Genomic DNA, 26257 nt, shown 5'->3' with positions numbered 1-26257 from the left:
TTTAGCCTTTAAGGTACTTCTTAGACTTATTTCAGCATTTGAGAAAACTCAAGGGAAAAAAATGATTCACTGAAACAAAATATTTCTTATTTCTATTCTTAGTGGAGGCAGAAGATGGTAATCATTTTTGATGAACTGCTAAAGGGAAGGAAAGATTAGGCAAAACCTAACTGAAACGGTTTACCGGCTCAGTAAAAAGCTCTATGGTTAGATGATAGCTCTCCGGACTGTAGCAAAATATAAGGGGAAATGGGAAAAACTGGGTCACTTTTAAAAGAGATATTATTTTAAATGTCTATGACTTAATTTCCTCATTTTCTGTCCTAAGATGCTAGAGTTTTATTTGTGTACAGTCACTGGATATTTATGAGACATCAGTTCAAGTTCTTAGTGATTGCCTTTCATATATTCATAATCACCAAAATAAGTTTCTTTCATAGATACCATCTTATTTTATTCTCCTGGTCAACATATTTTCATTTAAATTCCTAAAACTAAAATAGTGTTTCCAATTTAGTGAAATATTGTCTTCCCTTTATTAAGAAGGATTATTAAAAGTATTGAATAAAATATGCTTCACCGAGCTCTCTGCTCTAATTCCTTCTTAATTACTGTTCCCTAACTGATTATTTTTAATGGTACATAAAACCTTGAAAATAGACAGATAGTGTTCATAGGGAATGTCTTAATTGGAAGGAATCAAATGAATAAATAAATGAAAGCCGGTAAAGCTGCAGTTCACTTGGGCATTTATAAGCTTGAATTATGTCATTTTAAGTACACAATATGTGTTTTAGGTATTCTGATCCTTTTCTTCTGTTACCGCTTGAAAAGAAGATTACTGTACTTAGAGTACCAACTGTTGAATAATTTCTTCCTTATGACTTTAGTAACTGTTCTCTGGTAAAATAAATACTCGAATCTTTCTATTGGAGGATGCAGATCATAGAAATTTTAATTTTGGCAATAATCATTGTCTCACATAATAATAAATTTATTCCTTTATACAAATTTCTCACTAATTCCATGTAGTTAAATTATTTTCTCTGGTAGCAATAAAAAAATAACTAAATATGTTGAAAATTATGACATACTTGGGTTACATTTATAAGAAAATTAAAGATTTGTGTCAGAATTAAAAAATACTCAGAATTTAGGGAACAGAAATATGAAAGAATTTATTATAAATAATAGGAGTAATTGTGCCTTTGTAATTCTATGAGAAATGATTAAGCAAATGTATTTTCAATGTGCAAATGGATCGAGATTATTTTGCTCTATTTCATCTGATTATCAATCTAGAAAAATTCCCTTAGTGTATAACAAAATAATTTTCAATTCAAAATTAATTTTTCTTCTATGGCTTAATAAGTGAATATGTATCAGAATCATTAGTTCTATGTCTGTTTTCTCTACCTTGGCTAATTATTGTATTTATATTATAATTAACAAGATAATTAAAATTATTACAGATGAGATAAGTTTTGAATAGATGAAAAATCTTTCATGTATTTTTAAAAGTTAGTTTTAGACATCAAATCTGAGCAAAGTATTATGCTTGGCACAGACTTTGAAGGAGAAATGATATTTGCTTTGTGAAAAAGAAAATAAATTTGTTGTAATTATTCAAAATCATAGTACAACTTGAAGTCCTAGGATTTTAGTCAGAGTTAATCCTCTCTTTTCTTGTTTTATATTTGACTTTATGTCACATCTTTTTTTCCTATTTTTTTATTTTGGTGTTGACCTTGGAATATCTGACTGTGGCTCAGTAGCTTTGTAACTAGACTTGCATCTTGAATATGTCAAAGTTTAATATGGAGAAAATTTGATGTACCATGAGAATAGGTAAAAAAAAAATGTTGAATTTAATTGAGAAGTAATTTCAAAGTCTATCATTCATAGTATGTGCATTACATGTTTCATGATGAGCAGAATGGCTGCATCAAAAGTGGTAGGGTCCATTCTGCACTCTATTCTTGTAGAAGAACATAACCTCAAATGTGTTCAGAGGGGAGAGATTAAGAATGTTAAAAACTTGAAAAACAGTACCAGGAACAAATGAAGGAAAGGAGAAAGTTGAGCAGAGATAAGCACAGAATGCGAAGCATAGTAGCTCCGCACCACTGTTAGTGGGCTGTCCTAAACACCAGGCAGCTGACCTATTATGAATGCATCTGTGTGATAGACTCCAGGATCTTTGAGGAGAAGCTGTGCAGATAATGAACTTGGATTCATTATGAAGACTTTCTATGGGCTAAGGGTGTTATAAGGTGGTGAGTGACTTTTCTAGAATGCACAAGGCTGTGAGTTTTATCCCCAACACTGCAAAGAAGAGACTGCTAGTCAGAGGTACCCAGAGATGCTTCCAAATGGCATCAGCAGAAGTACTTAATTAGTTCAGAAGACCCCTTCCGTAGGGCCTCATTGAGGGTATTTAAACATTATAAAATTGTTTAAACTAGAATGAATTTAGGGTTCATCTCTCCCTATGAATCTATAATATCCTTATTCCCCTCTTGCCCAAGAACTGTTTATATCTCAAAAAGATCCAAAAATGGCAAAGTAAAGCAGAAGGTATGCTTATGCATGCTTGTATAATGTGATGACATCTTATTTTTTAAGGAACCCAAAGAGAAAAAAGTAAAACCTACACACATAAGGAAGGCTGTAACTCTCCTTGCCAAAAACCAAAATAATGTATGAAGTATTAATTGGGGGAAAAGGCCACCACCTTTTCCTCTTTTATGGAAATTGGTAGTGCTGGATAATGCCTTAGGTTTTATTTTCATATCATTGCAGGGTAAGAAGACTTAAGTAGGCCTTTAGTGAAATCTCTTCATATAAATCAAAGATCTTATCATTAAGATACTAAGTGCTATAAAGTACCTTATGCAAATGCTTTGCAATGGGCTTGCTTGTAACAGGAGAAGAAAACAGAACCAGAGATACAGAGTGCTATTCTTTGCTCTCTTCCATAATCTTCTCTACAAATTTCTTAAATTTGACTTTAGAAACAGATGGGTGGGTGTACATGCTTTCTTTAAAGAGGTAGGAATCACATGCTTGGTGTTTTCTACTTACAAATAAGACACTTTTTGAGTTTTTTTCCACTTCCATCTTTTTCTTCCTTTCTCTAAGATGGACTACTATGAAGTTTTTGGCTATTCTGAGGTTGACTAGTCTGAGATCATCCTGACATGTGAAATCTGGCCATTTAGAACTACTTCTGCTACTCTGTTTACTTGCCTCTCATACTCTGCCAAGCAGCCTTTGGAACTTGTTAAATATTTGCATTCAACATTCTTTTATGAAAAAAAATTGGCGGGGGCGGGGGGGGGATATCAGAGATTAAATGTAAGGGGGCTTAACCACTGAGCCAGATCCCCAATTCCTCTTTTCTTTTCTTTCAATGTTTTTATTTTTAGACAGGTTCTTACTAAGTTGCTTAGGACCTCTCTAAGTTTCTGAGTTTGGCTGTGAACTGTAAATCTCCTGCCTCATCCTCCCCAGCCACTGGGATTACAGGCATGCTCCAAAGTGATGGGCTTTTTTTTTTTTTAATTTAAAGTAGCATTTCTCCCATTCCTAATTTATTAGAATTTGTGTTCATTAGTACTTTTATGGTATAATCACTGCTAGTGAAGAAAGTGCTTCTCACTCATTCTCTTAAGTATAGCAAATACAGATTTCAATTAAGTTGAAACTCCATGTGCTGATAAATGATGCTATTGATTTGCATCCAAGACATTCAAAAATTTGTTTCCCTGACATAGAAAGGGTAGCAATCACCAATCTTGATCAGGAGGAGCTAAGGGGATGCTGCAACTACTTAGCTTTTCTCCATAATTCTCTACTTAATGTATCATTATCTCTTATTGGTCTCCAAGATAAATAAATATAAACACACACACACACACACATCATTTATTAATGGATCTTCACCACATAGTAAAATAGTTGCCTAGTTTTTCCTTTTAAAAGCAAAAGTGGGTAGAAAATAAGATATTCCAACATTATCAGTAACATTTTCACTCAAATTTGGTGAAAGATTTTATAGTGATAAATGATATGATTTAATAGTAAATGCAAAATGAGTCCTTTAAATGTCAGCAAGAAATTCTAATAAAAGATTATGGGAAGTTGTTAAGTGGTGGTAGATTATATATATATTTTATCTTTGAAAGATCTCCATAAAAACAGAACAACTAGATATGAAAATCATAAACCTGTGAGCAGCATTTACAACAGAACTAGCTGACAACTTAGGGCCCAAATACAAATTTTTATCTGTACTTATGGCAGATGAAAATAAGCCTCCCAGAGCTCCAGGACCCAAGTGTTGTCACCATCGTGTGAGAGGAAGCAAAGGAAGCCACACATGTCCAGAGATCCTGAAAACAGGACAACCACAAAAGAGCCATTGGGCATTGGTTGGAAACAGCAATCCCATGTGAGGACAGCAGCAGGAAGTGGGAGGGGAGAGTGACAGCTCAGTTGCAGGTGAGAGCAAGGGACCTGGGTAGCATTTCTGAAGGACCTGGAGGAGCATGCCCAGGGAATTCTCAAAACTGACCTATCAGGACCAACTTCATGACAGTGCCCACACGAGGAGAAAGTCCTGGAAGTGCAATAAAAGATAAATAGAAAACAGGGGCAATAAAGATTTTTAAAAGAAGGATTCTATAAAGCTGGGGATGGGAACAGAGGAAATATCAGGAAATGAAGGATTGCATTTGTGTGTGTGTGGTAGCTATCTTTCACTCTGTACATACTGTGCATCAGGCACTATTTTTAAACATGGGATATATTTAAAATGTACAAGATATTTTGTAATATGTAGACATAGAGAAATAACTACCATGGTTGGTAGTGATTTCAAATGATACTAACAATGTATCCTATGCATCCATGTCCAGTTACTTTTTGTATGATAAAATCACTTACAATCTAGTCTCCTAGCAAATTTTCAGTATACAATCAATTTTATTAACTTTAGTCCTCATTCTGTACATTAACTCTATACATGGTTCATCCTACATAACTTCAATTTTGTATCCTTTGACCTATTCACCCTAGTTCCTTCACCCTATAACTTTATCCCTACTAACCACTGTCCTTCTCTGTTTCTGTACATTCTTTTTATTTCACATGTAAGTGAAATCAGGCAACATTTTCCTTTCTGCTTCTAGCCTGTGTCACATAGCATAGTGCCCTCTAGTTCATCTATGTTGTCACAAAACAGCAGTAACTTTTTCTTTTTTGAAGACTTCAGCATTTCAGTGTGTGTGTATACATATACGTATAATATATATGCATATGTGTGTATATATACACACACACATTTTCATTACCCTTCATTTGTCAATTAATATTTTGGTTATTTCCATATCTTGGCTCTTGTGGATTATCTAAAAGCACTATTTTAAACAGTAGTTGTTAGTTTCCATTGAAAATGATATAAATACCAAGAGATTCATTTACATACCATTTCTACTCTCTTTTCTTGAACAATTCTTGGTGAGTTATCCAAATGATAAGGGGAAAGAAATAAGAACAAATGATCTCAATAATTCACAGACTTTATCAACCACTGCATATTATACTATTGGTTATACAATAAAATCAGTTGTTTTATAGGTTCTGATTGATATATCTCAGGTGCTGTGCTTTTCTATTTCTTTTTTTCAATTTTAATATGTTGCAAATGGCCTTACTTTCATAACTGTAACCTGGCTTACACAATACCATTAAAGTTGTGATTGGCACGTCTTTATCACAATGTGAATAGATTATACCCTCAATGAAGCTTTTGTGGAAATTAAATGAATCTTTGTAAAGACAGTGATGAGCATCAGTGGACGTGTGAAGTAAGGAGTGCTGACAGTGGCTATTAGTAGCAACATTGCATCTGTCAATACCTCTGCAAGTGATTTACATCACATATTCCTTAACATCCAAAAATAATAATGCTATATTATTTTTCCTGTCAGGATTATAGTTGTAATTTTTTTAAATCTCCAAGTTGATTTGACAAAGTATGGCCCCAAAACTGCAAAATACATAAATTGGGTTTCTCAAATTAAAAAAAAAAAAATCACGCTTTTGGTTCTCCATTGTTCAATGTAGAAATTTAAATAGGCTTAAAATTTTTCTATCATTATAATTTCTCTTATGTGTTTACAAATTTAAAAGATACAAAGTGCTCGTGTTGCATGAAGCTCAGTTTTTGTCCTAGTTTGAGTGGTAGGCTTTGTTCTAAATCTTCCAATGAATAGAGTCCAGTCTTGGGTTTGGTAACATAAATTGTCCTCTGGAGTTGTTTCTGACTCATGTGATTAAATGTGGTTGAAAGCACACAACTACTTTAGAGTACAAAATAGCTTCCCATTTATGATCCCTCAGTTCGCAGCTGATGAGAGCTTCACTAGCCTTCTCTCTTTGACTTCATTTAGAAACACATTGGTACTGCAGACAAATCACTTTATGAGGACAATATCTTGAGGAGCACGGCCGGACTTATTGTTGTAGGAATAGCACTAACTCAAGTTTGACTTTTACTGGGACATTTATGACCAGAGCTGCATTATCTTGTCTTCTGGCCCCATCACTGTGCGATAGTGAACTAGCTCGTTTTCACACCCACTGAAGAGTACTTTTCTTCAGAGTCAATTGCCTGTCTAATAGAAAATTATTACTCTGTTTTAGTAGAAAATAACTACTTGTGGCAATTGAGAGCCCTTACAAGTATGTCAGAAGATCCCTTGGTCCTGGTGTGAGGTGGCTGCTAAGAGCTGAATTTGGGTCTTGATAGAGGGAATCTAATGGAATGGCACTAATTCAAGAGCCATATGAAGAAAGAAGATAGAATTTAACAGTTTTCATTTGCATGAAGATTTGTGTCTGAAAATGCTGTCAATCACTTGTTGGAGTCTCACCACTCCCCAGTGAGGCCAGTAATGCAGGCACTGTCATAGCCCTGTTTGAAATTAAAGTGACTGAGGCTCCCAGAAACAAAGCCGTTTCTAAAACTCCTGCAGCTGTTTAGTAGTAAAGACCAGGAGGGTGTTCTCATTCATTGCATTGGATCTGTGGGATAAGGAAAATAAGAACCAAAGATAACTCCAAAGTACAAAATTTAAGGAACTGGGAAATGAAATTATCTGATGACCAAATTAGAAATATCAGAAACCAAAATTTGTTTTGGAAGGAACAGAAGGGAATGGATTTTGAGCATGTTTGGTTTGAGCTGATGGTCACATCACAAATGGGACACTTCACAAAAGCCACTAAAAAGAGGGACTAGCACAGGTAGAACAGGTGGGGAAAGATAGAAATTATAATAGGGGAAGCTGAAATCTAAGAGACTAAAAGAGCCTGCTGCAGAGAATAGAAAGTTCGAGTGCTCCCAACTAAACCTTAGGACATGCAAACATTCAGGATTTATGAACCAGAAAAGGGGACAAGATCAAGAGCAAAGCAAAACAAAAACAAATCCAGAAAACAGCAAGATTCAGGTGCATGAAACGGGGAAGAAGAATGAAGAGGTCAGGAACAGTATGAAGTGCTGTAGAGATGTCACAGAAGAGAAAAAGGGGCATTAATCTGATAATGAGATCATTCTTAACCTGAGAGAATGCAATTCTAAGAGTGAACAGGCACCCAATTTAAGGGGTTTAAAAAAAAAAATGGTTCCATGATGTGAAGGCATGCATTCAAAAGAGAGAGTACCGAGAATACAAAAAAAAAAAAAAAGTCAAAGGATCTTTTTTCTGAGGTTGAGTACAGACATAAGGGGAAAAAATATATAAAACAACAGAAGGAATGTTTTAAGGTGCTTAGGAAGGAAAGGAATAAAGTAACTTCATAGCAGAGATGGGATTATTAAGCAGGAAAAGCAATTATGCAACAGAGAAGAGTATTTCAGATAAGGAGCAGCTCCAAAGACACTGATGAGGTGGGGGAGGATTAGCATCTTCTTAATGGCTTAATCTTCTCAGTAGAAGTGGGTGGAGAAGTACAGAACTGAGGGAGGGCGGCAGGAAATTAGATGCTGGAAAATGAACAGACAGAGTCCCATCGTGTTCTAAGGATTCAACAAAAGAATTAGTAAACTGATCACTGACTTTCCAGTTGAAATTACAGTATGATTTTGGGGAAGCTGGGTTAACCCAAAGATGTGACTTTTTCTGCACTACCTGCATCTGCTTAGAATCTGGGATAAGAAAACATAGGAGATGAGGATATTTCATGAGGATGGGGGATTGTGAGATGGATGAGAGAATGAAGTGTAAGTGGGTTCAAGGAAGTCCTCAAGCTGACAGGAAGTTAAGTGAAGGCTGGGCGAACAGTTGAGACTAATGTGAGTCACTGCTCTATAATCCAAAGGACTTAGAGGCAGTGCCATGTGGTAGCCAAAGTCTGGAGATGGCTGTTTTAAAGCAAAGTAGAATGAGCAACATAGAAAAGATGGAAATGGATATTTTCAAAATATTCCAGCAGGAACCCTGAAATAAATAAATTTCCCCCAAACAGACTGCATATGTCTGAATTTTCCTATAGAAGTATGTCAATAATCATTGTATTGGCTGAGTCCTGCATTAATTTATTCCCAACTGAATGCCCTCATGGTATTGTCACCAGTCATTCTCAGTTTTAGAAACAAAGAATGATAACAAGCAGACATCAAAAGCTGGGGAGAAATGTCAAGAAGATAAGTTGTCACTCAAGAATCTGGATGCTGTGCTATAGGATAAGATGTATGCAAGTCAACACAAACTTTTATAATGAATATGAGTGATAACCATGGCAGACCAAAATTGTCCCAAGTACCAGTAATCAATCAGAGAGTGCCTTGTCTGTGCAGCATGATAAAATTATAATAAAATTAAAATTAGATTAACTTTTTTTATTAGCCCTATGTGCTAGACATTCTAAATCGGTACTGATAAAATATTCTTCACTGAAAGAAACATTTGTCAACCCAAGTGCTAAAGAGTGGATTCAGCTACTATTGAGATTTACTGACATAATATATGTATAAGCTTTAACTTGGCACAATTTTATTATTTGTCCTTCAATACCCATCCATTGCCTTCTATGTGGCTGTTAATTCTGAGAACTCTCAGTTACATACTGGCCCCCTGACAGTGGACTCAACCATGTGCATTCATTCAAAGAATAAGTACCTAGGGATTTGGGACCCATGACACTTGCTTCAGGCACAATTGTCCCCAATACCCCAGTGGTACATTATATGTTTGGATTAAAACAGTAAACTCAAGACAAAGTGTTCTAGCATTGTGGTTGTAAGCATAAATATGCAAAACTCAAAGTACTTCAGTTCTGTTATTACAAGTGCAAATCATTCTCTGAACTTGGTGGCATTCCCATTCATTTGGCAACATTCCTTCGTGTGTCTTTCTTCTTTTTCTTCAGAAAAGTACATTCATTCACTCCAAATTTCCCTTTTGCATGGTAATATTTACTTTCTTTTTCTTTTTTTTTTTTGTATTTTTTAACTGGCCTGTTTATATCAATGAAGTTCAAAACCTCCCAATTTTAATTGTCTGCATTTCTCTTCTGGTCATTCATTTCCTTTTGTGATGATTACTGAAAATAATGTTGTGTTCTAGAGAAGGCAGATGTTACACAGAGGGTCCACTCCAGGTGGTAAGTATCTTCAGTACCCCATGCATTGGGTATCTCAGAGTGGAACAGGATGTGACACTTGGCCTCTAGAATATTTAGAGAACAAGACAGCTATAAGATGACTGCGGTATGCAGCCACATAAACAACCCCAGGGTGTGCCAAAATGTGGCAAGAGATATTGATAAAATACCAGGAAATGTCTGAAACAACACAGGCTTCTAATCTGTGGTAGGGGAAAGTTCTGGAAAAAAATGTGAAATGGATAGTGTTTGTGTGAGGTAAAGATGATGAAGTAAGTGGCATTCCAGCTTGCCTGAAGGGTGGGATGTAGACAGGAACAGAGAGGTGATGGGCTCTCAGCCCTCCCTGTGCTCCTTGATTCACTGAAGTCCTTTTTTAAATATACACCTTCCTGGGTCTCACTTGGAGATTCTGAGGTTGGCCTCAACATCAGTTTTGTTTTCTTTTTCTTTGTTTGTTTGTTTGTTTGAAGTTGTCCCGGATGATTTTATTTTCAGTGAGCCTTAAGAACCACCAGACAGTGAAATAAAATAATGGATTTTTAAATATAATAAAAGATTTTTTTAAAAATAAAAGATATTTCTTCCCATGTTAAGGAGTCTGTACTTGATTTAGCAGAGTGTAGAGAATCATTGAATTTGTATACTCTGAATACTTGAACTTTTGGAAAATCACATGAATGATATGATATTTTGTTAAGCATAGTAGATAGTAGTCCCATGTGTGTTTGGGAACAGTTTTCACTTTGGACTTGTACTGATTATGGTAATGACTAATATTTAAGGATGACCCATAGGATAATTCTAGAGTAAATTCAACTTCTACATGAGGAACAACCAAAATAAGATAAGCAGAAAATGCATAAAAAACCACCAAAGCTCCATTTCACACCCAAGATTATTCCTTGGAATTTCAGCCACATCAGAAAGCAGACAAATCAATGCGAATTACTTTTTTTGAGGAAAAGGTAACCCATGACTCATGAAATGGGAGTACCTATTTTAATTAGATTGCAAGTTTTACTGGCCAGGCTCCAAAGCCATTGTGTTTCCCTGTAGATAGGGTTGCCAAATAAAATACAGGTCACTCAGATAAATTTGAATTTTAAAAAAAAGAATCATTTTTAAAAATTTCTTTCTTTCTTTCTTTCTTTCTTTCTTTCTTTCTTTCTTTCTTTCTTTCTTTCTTTCTTTCTTTCTTTCTTTCTTTCTTTCTTTCCCATGAAATGTAGTCTTAAAAAATGACTCATTTAACTGATGTTTTCTGTATTTGTTTACTAAATCTGTCAACTCACTGTATTGTTTGTTAAAACAAGAAATATTCAACATGAAATAAGGGAAATGGAGAATAACTTGTATTTCTAGGTATAAGGGGGAAAAAAAAGAGTCCTTCATCTCTACAGACTTCAAAGCTAAGAATTGAAAAGGTGACTTCACTGCAAGAACAATGCATTTGATCCCCACAAAGTCCTGCCAGAGACACAGGGAAGGTTATAGTTTAGTGTTTTTTATTCCATTCGCTTTGGGAGGATGCTCTTGTTTGAAGACCTTAGAGAATCATCCACCCTGTTCTTTAAGATGTGTTGGGATCCAGCAGCATCAGCATCACCAGGAGCTGGTTAGAAATGCAGAGTCCCCCAGACCCACTGAACCAGACTTGGCACATGAACAGATGCCTTTTAATTTGTAGACACAGTCCAGTTTGAGAAATGCAGATTTAGAGACACATTCAAGGGGGTATGTAGGCCATCTTCAGAATAATAATAAAATGTAGCTTAAGAAATCTAGGATTTGGGGCTTGGGCTATAGCTCAGTGGCAGAGCGCTTGCCTAGCATATGCAAGGCACTGGGATTGATCCTTAGCACCACAAAAAAATAAACAAATAAGCCAGATATGATAGCACATGCCTGTAATCCAGCAGCTCTGGAGGCTGAGACAGGAGTATCAAGAGTTCAAAGACAGCCTCAGCAACAGCAAAGCCCTAAGCAACTTGGTGAGACCTATCTCTAAATAAAATACAAAATAGGGCTTGGGAAGTGGCTCAGTGGTCGAGTGCCCCTGAGTTCAATCCCCAGTACCAAAAATAAATACATAAACAAATAAATAAAATAAAGGCATTTTATCCATCTACAACTACAAAAAAAATTTTAAAAAGAGATCTAGCATTCATAACTCCCTCAGGTCTCTGGGAACACAGGTAAGCAGGGTTCTCACTACCACAATTAAGGGAGATTTACCTCGTGTGGCATTTTATTTGAAGGGGCAGGGCCTGTGGCTTTAAGATTGTTTAAAAGAAGAAATTTGAAAATAATCAACCATCCAGTTCATTTCATTGTCTAGATGAGGAAACAGTAACTAAGAAGATGTGTGTGTGTGACTTGGCCTTAGTCCTGTGCTGGGAAATGATTGCGACCACTTTCAACCTCTCTGTTCATTGAGGACAGTAACTCAGAATACCCAAAATTTCCAATCAGCTGCATGTCAAATGCCATCATGCACCTTGGGTGTCTTCTCTCTGGGTCTTGAATTTCTAGATTAGCCCTTTTACATTTCTACCTTTAACTTCCTTTTAAGGGTTCATCTAACCCAGCAAAAAGCACTATCTGTTTGCACTGGGCACTGGAGGACAGATCCTCTGCTGCAGTTTTGTGTACACTGCTCACTGAGGGTACCCTACACATTTGTTTATGAATATTTCAGCTAATTATCTTGCCACAGACCATTGAAACAGATCTGGATGACTGTTCAATTAATAGTACTGAAGGAGTAATTAGAGAGAATTCTACTTGCACACCCCACCCTAGTGCTGACATGTCACTGTGGACATTTTCTTCTGCATGTGATTAATCACACAAATAATTCTCAGAAATGAAATTAAAGATCACCCACGCATTACACCCGTAATGTTTTAAGGCATTACATCCTGAGTCTCTGTAATGAATTAACATCACAGTCTGGTTTGAATTTTACGATTTTTAGCAAACATCCTGCAAGTGACCCTGCGGCCTCTATCAGTTTCTGCAGTGATGTGAATTAACTATTCTAAAAAGGGCACAGACTTGGAAATGTCTAAGCCTCAAGAAAGAAATTCAGTATATCCCTTCCAAAAAAAAAATGCCAAATTACACTCATCACACTTGTAAGATCATGGCAAGACTGGAATGATGCCCAGGTTTCTAGATCTCTCCCTCCATGCCCTTCCCAGTCCCCAGGATAAACAGCTCACTTTGTAGTACCAACATTAAAGACTTTCTGTGAGAACTAAATATTTAGTCATCCTGGTAAAATCATAGTTACCTTTTATTTTCATTTATATAGATGTCTCCAAGTAGCTGCACATTGACACCCTCAAAAAAGCAGTTTCAATTAGAACTAATTTATGTAATTTTCATTGGAATTTATGAATTTAAAGATTAATAGAGCAACACAAGCAGGACAACGATCAGAAGAACTACAACAAAGAGGGTCTGCTTATTTTTTTTTAAATTATGATCTTTTTCTGACCTTTAAAGTCAATTATCTCAAGCAAGCAAGAATGAAGATTTTAGAGAACAAATTAGCTATCATTTTTACAGAGGAGGAAACAAAGGTACAGAGAAGTCAAAGGACTTATTGATGACCACAAAATTGTCTTGTGATATTGTTGAGGGCCACAGCGGAGTCCGGATGACTTTTAAGTTCTCGCAGAGTTCCCATTGAGTTCCTGTTGAGGGGGGGGGGGGTGCGCAGGGGGCAGAATCCTGAAGAAGAGTTTGCATTGGTTGGGGAAGTGCTGGAGGAGCTGCGTGGTGTTGGGGGAGTTCCTGGGGAGTGTGTGTGGAGTGTGCTGGTGAAGTTCAGAAATAAAGTCTGTTCCTCTTGAGAGGCTCGTGATTTGTGCCCAGCCAGACTGCGGCATGATATGAAATGACATTGCTTGTGAAAACATTCTAGGAAAAAAAGAAAGGAATTTGTTACTCTTTATTTGGAATTTTTAGAGGTAAGATTGGTATGTCAGGAAGTTGTAAAGATACATAACATAATACCAATATTTTAAAACTCCATTTGCTTGATCATGTGTTAGCTTTCATTACAGGTTGTGTATCCCTTTTCCAAAATACTTGGGAGCAAAAATATTTCAGATTTCGATTTTGATTTGATTTTTGTTAATATTGGAATATTTGCATATACATAATGAGATATCTTGGGGATGGAATCCAAGTTTCAAAACAAAATTCATTGTTTTGTATTTATCTTATACACGGAGAGCCTAGAGATAGTTTTATAAAATGTTTTTATAATTTTATTCATGAAGCATTGTTTCATCATGTGGAATTTTCCATTTGTGACATTGTATCAGCACTCAAAGTATCAAATTTTGTAATACTTCAGATTTCAGATTTCCAGAGTAGAGTATATAACTTTTATAAATCTTAAGGTATTTATTATTATGGCACTTACCCATTCTTTTAATTTATTTTTTTAAAACTATAAAAGTATAAGCTTTTGATTTTGTTTGAAAAGAAAAAAGTCTCAAATAATTGTGGAGCTACATTATTACACTGATAACATTTTATTCAAATTTAGTAATAAAATGCAAATGAGTGATATACAATGATAATTTAGCCGAACTGTAAGTGAGAGGTGTATCTCTAGGGATTTTAAATCTTGTCATGGTATATTTACATTTTTTTTCTAAAGTGAATATAAAAAAATTAAGAACAATGATCTTTAAGAATGATGGACAATGATCTTTATGAGTATGGAAAAAATACCTAAAAATAAATTTGTATTGTGTTAACAGAGGAAGCTTCACTGCCCAACATATTTATGCTATATTCTATGGTGAGCTCACAAAATAAATGGTTAACAACCCTACAGTCCTTTCAGCTGAGATAAAATTATTAATTTAGTAATTCTGATTTATTAACAGAACATTAAAGTTTTTAATAACTTATTTTTAGGAGTGAAATGAAAGTAAAACCATGTTCACATGTTTGGGAAGTTATGCATAAGCCATTGATTTTTAAGCAGTAATTTCTAAAGCAGGCAGAAGTAACTTTGGAAGTAGATTTTGTTTTAATGTCGATTGTTATACACTGCTTTCCAGGTTGGTGCAAAATGTAAATGACTAGGATTTGCATTTTGAATGATACCCTATATGCAAATCATCTAGTACAAAGTCCCTATAGAGCACAACACGTTTAAGGGCTAGGCTTGGAAATTAGTGCTAGTTCATGGAGCATTAGTTGCCAGCTAGACCCACAGGCCATTTGGAGTTTGGAAAGGCGGAGACTGGAAGCAAAGTCTTAGTGGTGTTGCTTGGGGAGGGCAGTCATGGCTTAGGAAAAGCCCAGTTGCAAAGTGATGGAAACAAGAAAGGGGCCTGTAAGTAGTGAGTACTATAGGCCTAGAATGTGGGCCTCAGCCCTCCAAACAGGAGTAATCACCAGTCACAACACCCACCTCCCTAGATTTGCTTAGCATTTGTCCACTGGTGGTGATTTTCAGTCCCACTTCAGGTACCTTGCTTTGCTATGTGGCTCTCTCAGCTAATTAGTATAAGGCATTCCAACCACATGGTGTCATAGAGACAGCATCTAATATTATTAGTAGGCAGAATGCAATTACCTCAATTGGTATTTTTCCAATGTAGAATAAATACCCATTCCTACTCCATGTGAAAAAACTTCTTCCATAGTCATTAATCATTGACTGTGGCACGTCAGTGGCAAATCTAGCAAGATACCAAATGCCAGTATATGTACACTGATATTTGACCTTTTTTTGCATTAAAATTCTTTAGATATAAATAGTCTTCCTTCAATATTTATTGTCTTATTTACCCCCAAATCGCAGGCCCTTTGATAAATGGAGTAATCGTTTCTAGTGTCACTGTGGCTGTGAAATGCATTTTAGTGTCTTCTGCTGCTGTATCTTAATAATTCATTTCAGCACATCTATTTCTAAATCACAGAAGTTTTGTTCGAGGGAATGCTAAGGAAAAATGCCCTCTTTTTGTCAAGACATATAACCTGTATTTTAGGACTAGTGTCTACTATGCAATTTAACTTCATAGGCTCAAGATTGCCCCCACCCCCTGATAATGGACTCCATTTTCAGGGTCCAACAAATTTAATTTACAAACAAAAAAAATTCATAAATGGGTATCTTGAACTTAATAAATAATTTATCAATAAATTGAATAATATTTCTTTTAGCTTAGCACCTAAATTGAAAGCACACTTTTAAGAACTGTGAAAAACTTTATAGTCATGCATTTTTGGTGAATTAATAAATGAAATGAAGTAATGTCAATATTAACTTCTAAAGGAGAAATTGTCAACAGCTTTATATTTAAAAGATTTATTTTAAATTGTAGCTCATTTTTGCCTCTACATTTGAGTACTTTTCAGACATAAATGTGCATAAGACATTAAAACTTGCCTGTGAGAACTCTCCGTCCTCTAAGGCACGTGTTGCAAATCGACAGCCATTTCCCAGGGCTAGAAGTGTCATCCTAGAGACAGAAGCACAGTGCTTCAAGGGCTTCTAGAGAACAAGTTAATTCCACCTGTGGTGGTAATGAGGGCTCATTCAATGTGTTAGTAAATGTACTTAAGTAGTCAATCTAGAATAGCGGGCAAATATATTTTTTCTGATGATAGTATTGTACCCCAATGCTCATTACTTTTGCACTTTCTCTTGTAGAGACGTCCAAGCAGATGGCCTGCCATGAAATTTCGAAGGGGTTCTGGACATCCTGCCTATGCTGAAGTTGAACCAGTCGGAGAGAAAGAAGGTTTTATTGTATCAGAGCAGTGCTAAAATTTCTAGGACTGAACAGCACCAGTACTGGCTTACAGGTGTTTAAGACTAAAATTTTGCCTATACCTTTAAGACAAAAAAAAAAAAAGAAAAACAAAAACAAAAAAAAAAAAACAAAGACACACACGCAAAGGAGCCCTAAGCTGCTGTAGCCTGAAGGAGACGAGATTTCTGGACAAGCCCAGCCCAGGAAGTCTAAAAGAAATTTTCAAGCTTATACTGGATACCATTTATACTGAGCATGGAGTTCTCTAGTGGAATGACATCTGTAGTTCACTCGGAACATCTCCTGTGGACTTTTCAGAAGTATAACAATATTATGATGCTTTTTGGCTTAGGTGCAGGGTTGCAAAGGGATTGAGGAAAATAATAATAATAAAGCTTTAGTTCACAAGGGATCTTCATCTTTGGTTCAAATGTTCTTCTCTGATGTCTCCAAGGTAACCGTGTTCTAAAGCCTGAACCCTTTCACTCAACAAAGCAATGATGAATGTCTCAAGATTGCTGGGAACAATAGCTCACATGGGAGGAAAAGCAAACACAAAATAAGAGATTTTTTCTATCTTTTCCAAACAGACGTGTGGCACGAGGATTTTGGTTTTTTTGGCTCTAGATCCATCTGTTCCAACAAGTTCATTAGTTTGCAAGATGACTCTTTCATCTGTACAGGAGGTTCTCAGGATGCCTGCCTGGGTCTTGGTCAGGAAGGCCCTTTCTATGAGCTGTGACACAATTTCCACACTGTTAGTTGAGGATTAAGAAGGAGGGAGTAGTAAATGAGGCTTTCCATTCTCTTGCCTCAGAGTAAAGACATCTGATTGTCGTTCAGAAAGGTTGCTTCTGTCTCCCACCCACAAAGTCGCATGGAGCCAGTTACTGTTGGCCGATGGAAACAAAAAGAAATAATACCAAGAGTTCCTTGATCATTTTTGAGACAAAAAAAAAAAAAGTTAAGGGATTTTAAGTATATGGGGTTTTAATTTTTTTTTTTCTATTTCAGTGCAAAAAGCCCATTTCATTTCCTATCCAAGAAGCCGCTCAAGTCAGGATATCCCTGGTGATATAAAGAAGGAAAGAACACTGCTGAATCATACAGTAATTTTCTTTAAAGCACATAGTAGTTACATAAATATATAAATAAATATATTTTTGTTTATAACTAACACAAGGCAGGCTCTTGTGACTCTAAGAGTGCATTTTGTCATTAAGACAAAACAAATGCAAGATGTATCACTGCATTACTTCCATAGAGTTGTAAAATAATCCTTAATATTAGAATATTTTTATGTCACTTAGTCAAAGTGGGTCAATTAGTGGCAGTGCCTGTCAGTTCCCTGCCTCTTTGATCCACTCTTTTTCATGTCCAACCCCTTCCCTCCCTGGCTAAATGAAGCAGATGCTTAAAACTCTTTAGATGGAGCTGCCATTTGCCCAGTAATCACAATCCAAATTTTAAAAATTCCCCCCAAATGAAGGAAAGCATCACTTGAGGAGGAAAGGGGTTAATATACATACTGAGCTCCTAAAGTTTAAATTCTGTACTGTGTACAATATTATCCACACACTGATCCATGAAACTTACATTCCATGCCAAGAAACTGTTGGTTTTTGAAAGGTACAGTGCTCAACATTTGCAGATTCAGGTCTCAGAAAGCAGAGATGTCTCAAAAGTAGCACTTTACTAACAGCTTAGCCTCTGTGCACAGTGTCTCCATTGGACAGCATCAGTCCACTAACAATGTCACACTTTATCATCACCATTGTCCACCATAAGCAAGTGCTGCTTTCTGTCATGTATATTTTGCTTTATCTTTTTAAGTATCTGATGAGAATGCTAACTTTTTCCTAACCTGCTTAGTTAATAATGGCAAGAAAACAATAAATGAAAAGCAAGGTGATTGAAGGATGTGATGACAATCTGCTATAGCTATGTTCAGTTTATATGAAATATGCCAACTTATTCTTGTGGAGTAGGTTGGTTCAGATAGCAATAACCAGATGATTTAACCAATGTAACTGGTGCAACTGGCATTCTACAAATACATATGGAACACAAAGACAACTTCCTTCTGGGATACGATAATGCTTCTTTTCATCAGCTTTGATGGTAGGTGTGGCTTCCAACAGCAATGGATTGGCAATTATATAAATACCTGCATATTTTGATCCAATTCCTTATACACTTCTTTTAAGCGGTAATGTTGTCCTTACACCCATCGGAGCTTGTCTTCCATTTTTACATTTACAAAATTTGATAATCTTGTTTCAATAAATAAATAAAAACCTTCTGGATTGTTCAATGATCCAAAGCACCAAGTTGGGAGAGGGGTGTGGATTGTGGAAGTAGAAAAGCTTCTACTAAAGTGTGGGGAAACTTCCTAAGAGAACTAAAGAGTTCAAGGTGGTGAGAAATCTGAGTTGTGTATGAATTCTTGAGTTGCAAAGAGAAAACGTTGAGTGAATACACTTCGAAACTTCCTTTCTATGTGTACTTCTGGTTTGTTCTTGATGCTCCTTTGCTGCAAAGGGCAAACACAGTTTCTGGAAATTTCAGAATGGACACCACAGCATTGAACCCTACATGTGTTACATATTAGAAAAGGTGCCTGGGTATGTGACTCAACAGGCTATGAGAATAGGGAAAGAATCAATAATAATTAAAAAAAAAAAAAAGAATAACAAAGGGACACATACAAACTTCTGGAGAAATCAGGTAAATGGTGCTACAGAGGTATTTAGCTATTTCATCTTAATTTTTTATAAAAGTAATAATCAGTGATTAGCTAAATGTATTAAATGCCATGAAAGATATCTTAAGGAAATCAGACGGCACTGACTGTAATGTTGGTTTGTTTTGGAAGCGTTTGGACCTAAAGGTGTACTAAAAAATAGAAAACTAAAGATAAATTATAAAGGACAACCCACCACAAGTATATTAATCTCTGATTTGTATTACCTACAGCTATGCTGTCCACTATCACCCACTAGCCAAACGTGGCAACTAAAATTTAAATCAGTTAAAATTAAATACAATTTAAAGTTCAGTTTTTGAGTCACACTTGCCACACTTCAAGTGAGGAGGCCTCAGATGGTTTGTGACTACCATCAACACTATACTCATTGTAGAAAATTCTAGTAGAAAGTCCTACAAAGATGTTTCCTTCAGATTATTTATTCTTGAAGACAAATGAAGAGGGGAAAAGAGAGAAGATTTGGTGTCTCTTTCACATATGAAGTGGTTCTTGGTTTTTATTTCAAAGAGAGCCCATGGAATAATGAAGAGCATGACTTTGAGTCTCCACTATTTTATTTTGGAAAAATCACTTAAACCTTCATAAGTCTCAGTTTTCAATTTTGGAAAATGAAAACATTTCAGTCCTGTTTTCCTTATAAGATTATCATGCAGACTGATTAAATGTACAGATGAACAGACTTTTAAAATCTTATGTCAGTGTGGTCCATATAAAGCACATTTATTGGTCCAGGGTCAGCACAAATTTGCATTCAAAGGAAGAATAGTCCATCAGTCCAAAAGGCAATCAGAGACAATTCATATACATTCTTATATACATTTCTTAAGAAATTGTCAAAGAATAATGCATTCAAAACACACAAAAAATTACATAAATTCTTTTCCATCCATCTTCATATTTCCTCTAGTACTTGCTCCACATGATATCCATTCAGCTACCTTTCTTTTCCCACACCAAAATTGCCTCTGGTGTGTGTGTGTGTGTGTGTGTGTGTGTGTGTGTGTTGTTGTTGTTTTTTGTACCAGGGATTGAACTCAGGGGGGCACTCAACCATGTCCCCAGCCCTATTTTGTATTTTATTTAGAGATGGTCTCGCTGAGTTACTTAGCACCTCACTGTTGCTGAGGCTGGCATTCCACTCAAGATCCTCCTGCCTCAGTTTCCCAAGCCGCTGGGATTACAGGTGTGCGCCACCTTGCCTAGCCTGTGTGTGTTCTTCAACAGGTTGGGTTATTTGTTATGTAGAGTTACTTAGCTTCTCTAGTTTCTTCTGACATCCCATTTTACACTTCTGCAAAAGGAAGTCCAAAATCTGAACAGAAGGATTCTCTTTAATACTACAAATGAAATTTCATATTTATTTTAATCTTGTAACACAAATGTAAGAGGCTCTGACATTAAAATATAAAAATACACGGGACATGTATGTAAGATTTTGCAAATGCAGGCTATATAAAAGGAATATAATTACTTTAAATTATGCTAATATTCAGGTAATCTATATTCTTAATTTAGCATAATTCACCAGTTCGGGCAAAAAAAATAAATTCTATGTCATTTCTTCCTGAAGGAGTAGTTTTGGTAATGTCCCTAGGATGTTGCCCATAAAAAAAAATTAAGTTTTTTTTGGGGGGGATCCTTGCCTTGGTTCAAGGCACTTTCACTCTACAATAAGAAATTAATATTTAAACTATGACTAAATGAGAAGAGGGAAACTATGGTTAGGATTTCTTCCTCCTGTGAAATGTTCTTTGGCTTTGTATTTCTTCTGGCATTTTTCTAGATGTTTTATTAAAATGTGATCCACTAATTCCAAAAGATTGTTCTTTCTTTCACTTTCCTGCCCATGATCCGGCTTTGGGAATCAGCACCTGTATGCCAGATGATGGGAGGTCATCTAATCTAACGTCTTCATTTTAAAGATAAGCAAACCAAGGTCCGAAAAGATGTAGTAACTTTACCAGTGTCAGCACTGGGTCTGGAACTTAAAACTCCTGATGGGTGGTGATTTTTGTTCAATTCTTATTGCCTACACCCCTGTGTCAGCAATTAAGACCAACCAAGCAGTTTGAAAGGCACAATCCATCTCAAACCTCATTTTATTTGCTATCTGAATTATCTACTCTATTGTGTCATTTGGAACATTGGACCAATCTTTCTCTCATATTGCTGTATTCTGATTCTGCTAGTTTAATAACAACTAATGCTTTCAAGTTCTAGCCATTGCAGGGTCTTTCTTGGGTCTGCAGGTCACCTCCCCCACCTCCCCATCTGTGGCCATCCACATTAGCAATACTGTTTATCTTTGCTGTTTAAATATTTTCTGTCTTTATTTCACTTCTTCCCAAATGTACTTAAATACTGATACTCCTTACGGCTGGTTTTCTTATCACATATACAATCACAATTTTTATTTTCTCTTTAAACTGTTTAAATGTTTTTGTCCCAGAAAGGCCTTGTGAGTAAAGATTGTTAGGTCAGGTATATTAAATATTATATATTCATGTTACCTTGTGTTTATCAAACACTTAACATTTCACATGGCATTTTGTTTTATCCTTTTATTTGTTTGTTCATTCATTCAACCATTTACTTCAATTAATTATTTATTGAGCACCTGCTGCAACCAAGTTACAGTGCTAGGTCTTGCATAGTAACAGAATTCAGACACATAAACTGGTCATCATAATACAGTAAAATCCTCAAACACAACTTTACCAATAAGACCACTCCAAATTTTTATTCTACTTAGGAAACTATAAAATATTTTATCTGAAGAATGTTTCTGGAATACATTTCAGGATTGTGCATCTGTGCTGTTTGCTTTATTTTGAATCATCTGTTAATTTCAAACCTAAGAATAAAAGCTACTCAATAGGTGTCCCTGACCAGATATAATTTCCACTTTAGTTCTTACTGAGCAGATGCAAGAGTACAAGTTTCATCTGGTACCAACATTTCTGTTGTGGCTTTTTGAATTATCAGCATGATTGTTTTAAGGTCTTCAAAGACACCAATGTATACCAAAGAAGCATTTGCACTTTAGGTGTGTGTTGTTGTTACGTCATTTATTGGGTAGTCTCAGGTTTTCTCAACTTTAACACTACTGACATTTTAGACCTGGTAATTCTTTGCTGGGGATGAGGGAAGTGGCTCTGTATGGTATAGGGTACTTGGCAACTTTCTTGATTGTACTGAGTAGACGGTGGCGTATACATCCCTTCCTGTGTGGCAAATGTGTTTACAGACATTGATGTCCCTGGGTGGAAAGGAAAGAAGAGGTTAGACAAAAATATCCCTAGATTAAATCCACTGTATTATCTAGTGAGTAAAATGTACTGGGAGTCCATTTTTTTCCTCTTTCTGTTGTCATTTACTGTCATTGGTAGTTCTTTATGTGTAACCAGATTTAGAATCACAAACTCTTTGAATTAAAAGAGATAGAAAAAGTCACACATAGCTCAACAACACATCATCACCTGTATCTATTTTTCCAATTGGTTTACAAATTTATGGATAGGAGACTGAAAGATTGATTATCTCTGAGAACTTCAGAATTAACTCTTCCATAGCTAGAGATAGGACCGATGAGTAATTATCTTCACTGCTATAATTCCTGTGCCAGGGACCTTTGCATTCCGTGCGGGGACTTGATACTCATACAACTTCAGTGTCTCAGAGACTTTGGGGCATTTATTTTTGTCATTCCACACATCTACAAATCTTATTCCTTAGTCTTTGCTTCAAATGTGCATAGAAGTTAAAGTTTGGTGCATCTGATTTAAGTATACCCAGACTTTCTATTTCTAATTCCTGAAAATTTTCTTGTTTTCTTCATCAGAATCTTCCGTTTTCTAGTTGGCTAACACCTATGAAGCAATAATAACAATATTGATTTTTTTAAAATTGTTCTTCTATAGAAAAAAACAAACAAAAGTGATTGTCCCAGGAAATTGAAAATAGTAAATTTCAGAGTTGGAATGCTTAAATCTGTCAAGCCAAAGTTTACACCATTTGATGTGCCTTATGTTGATTTTCCTGTAAGGTCACTGATTCCCTATGAATAACTGAATCCAATCAATTTGTGCTTAGTTCTGTTTTGCACAGATTGGAAAACATGGTAGTTATACAAAAACAGTCCCTTAAAAATATTCCAGAATTAATAACAAACTCCCAACTGAAATCTCAGGCCTCCTTTACTCTTTTCTTAAAGGACTAACTCAGACTATGAAGGCCTCCATAATTATTTACTACAAATGCACTGGTTGAAAACCTTTTTCAATTACAAAGTCTATGGCTATTGAATATTGAAAAGCACACCTAGGAAAAATTCTCATAAGATAGTCATGGAAATTGAAAACTACAACCTCAAAATGTGTGTAATTTTCTCCTCTATCACTATTGTATCAGCTTACATGGTATTACATCTTAAACTTTTGATTGAGCTGATCCTCTAACTTCAATTTAAATTGTAATACACCCACCTAAATATCTCATAACTTATACCATCCAGTGTTCATTGCTCTCATAATGATTATTACAAAGAAGCAGATGATACTTATTAAAGTAAAAAAAAATCACAAAGTTGAATCGATTTTCCATATAAAGTTTATAGAACATGTTGGCATTAGCTACTAAATAAAACACTTATTATGAATGACCAAATTATATCTACAATAATAAAATGCTCAAAACTTATCATTATAAGGTAATTGCTAGTGCATAGTCGACACTGAAAGATTCTACTTAAATCTAAGATAAAAGACTGGAAAAAATTATATACAAATCATAAGCTATTACTCATCTTTATCTAAGATTTATTAGCATTTGAGAATTGCTTTAAAAAATCCTCTTCTAATGGAGTAAAGTAGAAAACTTTTTTGACTTGATGAATAACAGCATCATATTTCTTTTTATTCCAGCTGGAATATCTCAACGACTTCCATCTGTCCCAGGAGTTTGGATTTTTAGCAGTAGTCTCTATTTTCTCTAGTGTTACCAAAATATAGATATTAAAGATTTAATTGAAGTATCTATTACCGATCATGTGGCTCTAAATCTTTTGTGCCTATTAAATAAATAGAGAGCATGAAACTAATTTTAGAATTTTTCTATATTTGGGTCATATAAACATAGGAGTGGATGAACAGAGATGATTTGTGGGGGGAAAAGCAAAGATCTAACTTACTATCAGAGTTTTCAACTTGTTCAGAGCAAAGTGCATATAAATGTTCAATGACAATTAGCTCAAAGTTAGGTCATTAGGCCATCCAGACCCTGGAGCACAGATTTCAGAAGCTATGCTAAGAGTCATATGATGTACCCAAAGCATGGGTGTGCCCACTTGGCCTAAAACCCAGCCATACCATCACTCAGCTGTATCTCTTCTATGGCACTGATCCTAAAACCATGGTGGTCCTTGCCCAAGGGAATTGGATTGCATATGGTCAGGTAATAACCAGAAAGAGACTTTGCATTTATCTCCCTGTGACTTTAAAAGCATGATCACATTCTTCGGTTTTCTTTTACCAAAGACTATGAGCCAGCCAACCACACAAGGCAGTAAAAAGTAAAAATAAAAAACAGTTTTCCCGAGGACTAGGTATGAAAGGGTGCTTTCATCTGTGAGCCCAGAGCTGGATCTCTGTGAAGTGTGAATGAGTCTCAGGACCCAGATCCCAGTGTTGTTGTCGAGACATTCTGGTGGCATCTATGCAACCATTTTAAAGGCAGTTTTAAGAAAAACATGCTCAGATTGTCATATTCATAGCAGGGGAATAAAAACTCCAGTTAAGCATCTTCCACTAGACTACTCTGAAAATAACATTAGGAGAAATCAGAGTTTTCCTTGCAAAGAAATGTTAAAATCATTTTAGGGAAATGGACTGTTTCTTTAGACACAGACATCTTATGTACACCATAACAGTCTTGGGGCCCTGGCTGAGAGCAGGGCATGTCTTTTCACTGGTTGATCAAAACAAATCTCTCATTTGCCTGATTTGAGGCATTTGGACAGTGCCTGGGAAGTACATTATTTTCAAGGGAATAGGAGAAAAAAGAGAGAGAGAGAGAGAGAGAGACAGCCTTTTTTTCGTGCCAGCTGGGATCATGGGAACTTCAAATGCCAGGAATTTACTACTGTTTCTGGTAATTCTGCTTGTAGTCATTTGAAACATTGAAGGGTGAAAAGAGAAGAAGTTGAGCACTCAGAGAGGGGCGGGGGATGCTGTCCGTGTTTCCTGCCAGTTGCACCAGCGCACAGAATGGTTGTGATGCATTTCGAAGTGGGTATAATTGTCCCCTTTGTGAGAATCACAAAGCCCACTGTGGCACTCCTAAAAGAGAACACTGCGGAAAATCTGACCCTATAAACCCAGTCAACCCCAAACAAAAGGAAAGATTGTGTGGGAGAGCACAGCGAGTTGCCAGCACATTTCCCACTGTTTTTGAAAGCCCTGTACGTCCAGCCCAGGACGTGTCTTACAGGTGAAGGTTGATTTTTGCAGAGGCTTTTCCAAAACTTCATTAACACAGAGCTCGGGAAACTGAGCATTCTGAATTTCTTCCAGTCTTCTGGGCTTCGTTCCTATTCCCTCTCCCATGTTAGTGAGACATTCCAAACCTGCCTTCTGTTGTGCTAAAATAACACACATACTTCACCATGACCGGATGGAGGGAGGACATACCTGAGTCTGCAAATGTAGAAACCATTGTATCTGAATTTGCACGGATGGTGTCTGAGAGCAGAAGAAACGTGACCTCAATTGGAATCCTTTGTTCAAATCCAGTAATTCAGATGCTACATACTTCTGTACGCTTCCTGGTCCTTTTCACTCTAACATTAATTCTCTAAGTTTGAATGGGTCCATGAATTTGCCATCTATCTTTTACCTGGGGATCAGTATGATTGCAATAATGTTTTCTTCACACAACTTCTTCTACCAAGTTTGTCTGTAATTCTTCTGCTTTACAGTTTGTAGGGAATTTGTTTTTCCTTCCTAATAATCATTTGATAAGAAATTCA

General features: G+C 36.0%; 1 protein-coding gene across 1 annotated transcript in view; it reads left to right on the top strand.

Moving 5' to 3' along the window:
* Nucleotides 1-18767, top strand: part of Plxdc2 (plexin domain containing 2) — a 420433-nt gene extending 401666 nt beyond the window's left edge. The window contains exon 14 of the mRNA XM_046423047.2: nt 16364-18767. Within this exon, the coding sequence (XP_046279003.1) occupies nt 16364-16480 (117 nt within the window). The 3' untranslated portion in view covers nt 16481-18767. The remainder of the gene's footprint in view (nt 1-16363) is intronic.
* The last annotated feature ends 7490 nt before the right edge of the window (nt 18768-26257 follow it).

Source organism: Marmota monax, unplaced genomic scaffold, assembly GCF_021218885.2.
Source record: "Marmota monax isolate L192 unplaced genomic scaffold, Marmota_monax_Labrador192_F-V1.1 WCK01_AAM20220418_F8-fsc00098, whole genome shotgun sequence".
Classification (NCBI taxonomy): domain Eukaryota; kingdom Metazoa; phylum Chordata; class Mammalia; order Rodentia; family Sciuridae; genus Marmota; species Marmota monax.
This window is presented reverse-complemented; position numbering and strand designations above follow the sequence as displayed.